General features: G+C 46.4%; 1 protein-coding gene across 1 annotated transcript in view; it reads right to left on the reverse strand.

The window, feature by feature from the left end:
* JMJD4 (jumonji domain containing 4) overlaps positions 1–5,354 on the reverse strand; it is a 6,097-nt gene extending 743 nt beyond the window's left edge. Inside the window, exons 1-5 of the mRNA XM_009072989.1 lie at positions 5,077–5,354; positions 4,167–4,332; positions 2,887–3,012; positions 1,994–2,261; positions 820–966 (exon numbers count right to left, since the gene is read on the reverse strand). Of these exons, the coding sequence (XP_009071237.1) occupies positions 820–966; positions 1,994–2,261; positions 2,887–3,012; positions 4,167–4,332; positions 5,077–5,341 (972 nt within the window). The 5' untranslated portion in view covers positions 5,342–5,354. The remainder of the gene's footprint in view (positions 1–819; positions 967–1,993; positions 2,262–2,886; positions 3,013–4,166; positions 4,333–5,076) is intronic.
* Between the last annotated feature and the right edge of the window lie 2,042 nt (positions 5,355–7,396).

Here is a 7,396-nt window from a genome sequence, read left to right on the forward strand (position 1 = left end):
TAAGATTTTGGAAGGAAATGAATTCTGTCCAACAGTATCCCAACAGTGGTCAGTATAAATACAGCTCCTGAAGGCATCACCTTGCAGACACAGAAACTTGCTGCCACCTTCACCTTCATTCTGGTTGTTTCAGACTCCCTGTTTCATAGAATCCCAAAATGGTTTGGATTAGAAGGGATCTTAAGGATTATATAGTTCCAATCCCCCTACCACGGGCAGGGACATTTTCCACTAGACCAGGTTGCTCCAAGCCCCATTCAACCTGGTCTGGAATCCCTCCAGGGACGGGGCAGCCACAGCTGCTCTGGGAAACCTGTGCCAGTGCCTCACCACCCTCACAGCCAAGAATTTCTTCCCAATATCCCACCTATCCCTGCCCTCTGGCAGTGAAAAGCCATTCCCCCTTGTCCTGTCCCTCCATGCCCTCATTCATAGTCCCTTCCAGCTCCCTTGAGGCACCGGAAGGGGCTCTGAGGTCTCCCTGGAGCCTTTTCTTCTCCAGGCTGAACACCCCCAGCTCTCCCAGCCTGGCTCCGTAGGAGAGCTGTTTGATCATGAATAGTCTACATCCTAGTCAACATCCTAACCTGGACACATCAAATCCACACTGGCACAAGCCTTTCCCAGCTTATTAAAGGAATATTTTACTTCCTGCAAGATGAAGTTGTCATCAGTTCCTACTTCCTTATGAAAAATATACTAATTCCAAGTAGGAGGTTAAGGACTTTTATGTCTTAGACCTCTAATAAGCTCTGCAACACATCCCCGAAATATCTGATCCCTTAAAAAAGACAAGCAGGAAGCTCCATGATGTTGTACCTGGCATTGAAGGTGCCAGTCATCCATAGGGTCTTTCCACTGATTGATTTCCCGTTGGACAGCAGCTAATTCATCCTGCAGGAAGCACCACATGATAGCCACATTGCAGCCATTCACCCAGTTGTGGTTAATGGAAATTGTGTCCTCCTGAAGGAATGATTTAAAGGGTTATTAGGAATGATAATAAGGAATGGGTGAGAAAACAGCTGGAACACCTGTGATGCTCCAAAACTGTATTCCTTAGCAGGGAAATACTTTTGAGGCACCAGTATCAGCCCTGTGCTGGAAGGCTGTTTGTTTCTGTGTCCCCAGACAACCAAATCTTGTTTGGAGACAGGCAAATGTCTCTAGTTCCTCTGTCTGGGCATTTAAGAGCACATAGGTTGTGGGGAGAAAGGAATGTGCTAGTTAATTCTGGGCTGTAAACATAGAGAACAATTTGTTAGCATTTTTCATTATTAAATTAGAAATTACAGTTAGAAACCAAAATGAACAGTCTCACCATAGGTTCTCTCATCTGACCCTGAGTTCAGGTTTGCTTTTGGCCATGCCAGAATTCCAGAATGGGTTGGGTTGGAAGAGATTTTCAAGTACCAACCCACTGCCCTAAGCAGGGACACTTTCCACTAGACCAGGCTGCTTCAACCTAGCCTTAAACAGCTCCAGGGATGGGGCTACCACAGCTTCTCTGGGCAACCTGTGCCTCATCACCCTCAAAGGGATGAATTTCTTCCTAATATCTTGGGCAGCCACTGATCCAGGGTTCCTCCATGAATCTCTCTATTTTTTTTTGCAGCATAGTTAAAATTTTGGGATCCAAATTAAGCATAGAATCATAGAATTTTAGGGGTCTAGTCACAACCCTCTGCCCTGGGCAGGGACACCTCCCACCAGATCCAGTTGCTCAAGGCTTTACCCAACCTGGCTTTGAACACTGCCAGGGCTGGGGCAGTCACAACCTCCCTGGGCAACCTGTGCCAGTGTCTCACCACCCTCAGAGGAAAACACTTCTTCCTAGGATCCCATCTAAATTTCTCTCTTTCAATTTATCCCCATTGCTCTTTGTCCTATCACTCCAGTTTCTAACATATAGTCCCACTGCAGCTTCTTGTAGCTCCTTCACATCCTGGAAGGTTGCTATGAGGTCTCCACACAACCTTCTCTGGTAACCTACCAGGTTGTAAACCTGATGATGCCATCCACTGGGAATGAAGACAATCTCCCCTGCTTCCTGCACGATCTCCACAGGGGGTTGGCTTTGGTTGTAGCGAGGGTAAACACTCTTGTCCTGAAGATTGGGTGCAGTGACATCAAAAGGTAAGTTGCCATGAAGGTCCTTCAGGTATTCCTCCTGTCCTGCAGGATACAAGAGCCATTTCTTTCTGCCACATATATTTGCTGACCAGCTGTAGGAACGGAAGACATCAGCATGGAATGGTGTCCTGTGGGGAGATCAGAGGATTAAAGATAAAGCCTATAAACTCTTAGATGAATTAAAGCCACTGAGAATCAGACATTCTGATCCCAAACTTCACTGGATTTTGATCAATTTATGGAGTTTTAGCTATTAAAAATCCAATATACCCACAGAATACTAAGTGGTTTGTATCCTCTGTGCTTCTCCAGCTGTTAGTTTCCATTGAGCCCACAAATACCTCAGTGGCAGAAGATTCTGTGATGTGAAGTTATACTACAAATGCAACTCTATAATCAATACTGGGCTGATATTTTCACCTGCAAAATACCTGCCTGAGTCATCATTGCCTCTCTGAGGCTTCTCCTGACCTTGTAGATGATGATCTGGTGGGAATTTCTGCTCTAAATCCTGATACAAGCCAGATGACAATGTTTGCAGGTTCTGTGTGCAACATCAGGGCTTTTTTAGCTGACTACAGTAAGATCACATCCAGACCCAGATGAGCTGCTTGAGAAACAAGGCTCAGGTAGAACACCAGACACTGCCTCTGCAGCAGATAGCCTCTGTGCTATCCTGAAGGACAGAGTGATAATTCCCCAGGACATTAAACTGAAAAATGAGGATAGAAGATGGCAGAGACAGAGTCTTACCAGGAACCCTTAGGTCCCATGTAGACAAAGCGATAGTCATCCACAGCCACAGCATCCCAGTACTCATTGAGCCAATCAGAGGAGAAGTACACAGGAGTTGTGTAAACATCTTGCTCTGGGAAAGCTCTGGAAAAGATAAAGTGTTGGAAAGGAGCCTCAGGAAAATGTCATGATGCTCCAAAACCCCAATGCCAAAAGTAATCAGGCCTTAGCAGTTCATTAATACTTCACTGCCATCTCCTTTATCAGAGAATCCCAGAATGGCTAGAGTTGGAAGGACCTTAAAGCTCACCCAGTTCCACAAGGGACACCTTCCACCAGCACAGGTTGCTCCAAGTCCCATCCAACCTGGCCTGGAACACTTCCAGGGATGGGGCAGCCACAGTTTCTCTGGGCAACCTGTGCCTGAGTAAAGAATCCCTCCTTATTATCTACTATGAATCTCTCCTTCATACCACTGACAGCTCTAAGCTGGATGTGAAATGCACATGGTGGAGTTTTCCTGCCTCCCAGGAAAGCTGTGAAGGTTAACTGCTATCTGGGAGCCTCCTAATTATGGCAGTCAGTTCCTAATGAACACATTCTCTTCACATGAGACACCTCCAAGACTGGTTGTCCGACTGAAGATGGAAAGCCAGAGCAGGGAGAAGAGCACTTTACTGACTGGGAAGGTTAACAGAAAGTAAAATGGATAATAAATGATCATAACTCACATATGCTTATGGAATTAATCATAATTAAAATGTCCCTGCTTTTTAAGAAGGTTTGCACTGCAGCAGTCAAAAGCCAAATGCTCCAGGCACACAGTTTCCACAGGGAAAATATAGAATGAAATAAGAGAATGATTTGGGTTGGAAGGGACCTTAAAGCCCACCCAGTGCCACATCCTGCCATGGGCAGGGACACCCTCCACTAGACCAGGTTGCTCCAAACCCCATCTAACCTAGTCTGGAACAATTCCAGGGTTGGGGCAGCCACAGCCTTTCTGGACAACCTGTGCCAGTGCCTCAGCATCCTCACAGGGATGAATTTCTTCCATATATCCAATTTAAACCTCCTCTCCACCAGTGTGAAGTCAATGCCCCTTGTCCTGTCACTCCCTTGTAAATAGTCTTTCTCCATCTTCCCTGTAGGATCCTTCAGGCACTGGAAGGCTGCAATTAGGTCATCCCAAATCCTTCTCTTCTCCAGGCTGAACAATCCCAAGTGTCTCAGCTTCAGGAGATGAGGATCAAAGCTCTGTGAGCAGCACATAGAGGTTTTCCCCAGTGCTCTCTTACCTGCTCAGGTGCCAATCCTTTAGGTAGAGGCACCCTCGGGAGGAGCGATAGTCATTTTTAATGTACTCCTTCCAGTACTTCACATACTCCTTGAAGGGCAGCTGCTCCTTAGGGTTGGAATTGTATTCCTTGACATCACAGTTGGCCACAGGCACTACAGCCTCTCCTGAAATACAAGCTCAGGTGAGGACAGAATAGCTGATGCTGAAACTGAGCTCCCTCAGCCTCAGCCACTGCAGCAGCTTCAGATTTCTGGGCCTTCAAGTGTTCTCAGTACAATACAAATCCATAAAGCAACAATCCCTAGCCCAGTTCTCATTCCCAACACTGTCATTCCAGGCAAATATGATGCAAATCAGGTGTTCTTTATTTAATGTAACCTGAATTCTCCTATTATTTATTTAATGTGACCCCAATTCTCCTGTTATTTATTTCATGTGACCCAAATCTTCCTCTTATTTATTCAATGTGACCCAAGTCTTCCTGTTATTTATTTCATGTGACCCAAATCTTCTTTTTAAACTCCATTAGGAATGAGGTATTGATTAGTATTAAATAGATTAATACTTTGCAGCCTGAAGAGATATTTCATGGTCACTACAGAACACTTTCCCCTTGGAAAAGTGTCATTTTCCCACCTGAGGGAAGTACAAAACTGCTCCTCTGGTTAATGTTGAGCAGGTAAATAAATTGGAATGGGCAAATAATACAATGTTTTAAAACTTATTGCAATTGTGGAATTACAATTTGGGATTGGAATCTGCAAAACAAAGCGTGACTAAGTCTAGAAAATGAATGTAGGAGAAAAAGGTCTGGAAAACTGGTTTTGTCTAGTGGGTCTATTCCCAAAATTAAACCAAAACTGTGCCAGTTAGGATTTGAATCAGACACCAAAAATTCCATGTCTTACCAAACTTCTGCAGCAGATGATCAAAGTTAGGCTTCCCATCCCGAGTCACCCAATTTCTCCTGCCACCCCAGTCTTCAGTGAACTTGGCTGAGAAAACACAGGGATGGTTGGGAATCAAATAATCCCGGAAAAAATCCGAGTAAGTGAAGGAATCTACTTTTTCAATAAAATCAACGTGTCCCCCGGGGAGGCAAAATGCACCCTGAGCTGCTGTGCTGTGGTCACGGAAAAAGGCAGTGGAACAGGCAAAAGTGGCCCTGTCCATGCAGGCTGGATGCTCTTCCTGGCTTAGCCAAGACAGAGCAGAGCAGATCCTATCCTGTTATTCCACAGCAAAAAAAACCCAACACTGCTTTAAAACATGACTTGAGTCCCTAAACCTCTGAAAAGTCACAGGAAAAACGAGGTACAACAAGAGGTCATGCAGGAGCATCCCACCACGTTGGGATAATTAGGATCTTCCATAGTTTTTTGATGTTTGATGCCAGTTGGATATCTGACAACAGTCACACTACGGATGGGGAAGATGCTGCTTGGTCCTTGTCACCTTCTTGCCAGGGCTGGTTCCTTCCTAAAACAGCAGAAACATTAACTTCACTGGGATATTCTTGTGAAATTATTTAATTGCAGGGGTGTAGTGGAAGAAACTCCCTAAATATTTGGGGTCCTAGGAACATGCAGCAGTCCTGGGGCTCAGCCCTTTATCAGGAGAAGATACAAGCTCTGGCACCCTCTGCCTCCTCCAGACCTTTTGCTATGGGTCTGGCAGCAATTACAGGTTAAAAATAAAACAAGTAATAGGGAATAACAGGGAGGGAAGGGAGAAGACGGAGCACAGGGAGGGAAGGGAGAAGACGGAGCACAGGGAGGGAAGGAGGAGGCCTAAGGGCAAATAAGCCACATACACTGCAGGGATGGGTTCAGGGATAGGTTCAGGAGACACTGGGAGTAAAGGGGTGCTCATGGGGATTAAGGGACCACCATGAGGGGATTCCTCCTCACAGAACTCCTGGGGAAGCCCTGGACAGCACAGTGGATGCTCAGGGAGATTAAGGGACCACCACGAGGCAATTCCCCCCTCACAGAACTTTGAGGAAAGACCTGGACACTCCGAGTGGGTGCTCCGAGGGCATAATTCCTTTGCTTGACATTTGAAATAGATCAATTAATACACTCATTAAGCTGAGATAATCAAACCACTTGTAATTGTCCAATCTGATATCAGAATGACACCTATCAATTTCATAGTAAATGTCCCCAAAGCAAACGGAGAAATGAAGTAAAATAAAAGGAACTTATTCTAGTGACATTGTGTTGCTCTCTGCTCCCTCCTACAACTCTGCCCTATGCAGTGCAAATCCCAAGCTTTATGTTCAATTCCAATTTTCCAATGCAGTGGAACAAAAAAAACTCCTCATCTGATGCATATGAACACCATCAGAAATGGATGTTGGCTGTGTTTTACCCATCAGCTGATGCACGTGTTTCATAAACAAAAAGGAAGCCTATGTTAGGGAGCTCGGGGGGGTGAAGGGGCTGCCATGGGGGGATTCCCCCTCAAAGCACTCTAAGGGAAGACCTGGATATTACAGCCAGAGCTCAGGGGGATGAAGGGGCAGCCATGAGGGGAGACACGAGTTAGACAGAGCTGCAAGGGAACAACCAGAGACCACAGCATATGCCCAAGGTGATTAAGGAGCTGCCATGAGGCTATTGCTGCCTTACAGAGCTGCAAGGGATGCCCCAGACACCACAGTGGCTGCCAAAAGGGGATCCTCCCTCCCAGAGCTGCAAGGGAACACACAGACTCCACAGCAGATGCTCAGGGAATTAAGGGGCTGACATCAGGCCATTCCCCCCTCACAGAGCTCCAAGGAAAGACCTGGATGGTGCTCAGGGTGCAGAATTCCTTTGCTTGGTATTTGAAATATATCAATGAATAAACTCGTTAAACTGAGATAATCAAACCACTTATTATAGTCCAATCTGATCCATTACAAGCTCCAAGGGAACACTCAAGGCAGCACAGGGGATGCTCAGGGGATTAAGGGGCTGCCACGAGGGGATTTCCCCTCGGAGCTCCAGGGGAAACCCCAGACAGCACAGGGGATGCTCAGGGGGATTAAAGGGCTGCCATGAAGGGATCGTCCCTCACGGAGCTACAAGGGAACACACAGCACAGCGGATGCTCGAGGGGATTAAAGCGCTGACATGAGGCTGCTGCTCCCTCACAGAGCTGCAAGGGAAGCCCCAGACAGGCCTGCGGGCGCTCAGGACATTAAGGGACGGCCATGAGGGGATTCCCCTCACGGACCGCCAG

The sequence above is a fragment of the Acanthisitta chloris genome, unplaced genomic scaffold, assembly GCF_000695815.1.
Source record: "Acanthisitta chloris isolate BGI_N310 unplaced genomic scaffold, ASM69581v1 scaffold4754, whole genome shotgun sequence".
In the NCBI taxonomy this organism is placed as follows: Eukaryota; Metazoa; Chordata; class Aves; order Passeriformes; family Acanthisittidae; genus Acanthisitta; species Acanthisitta chloris.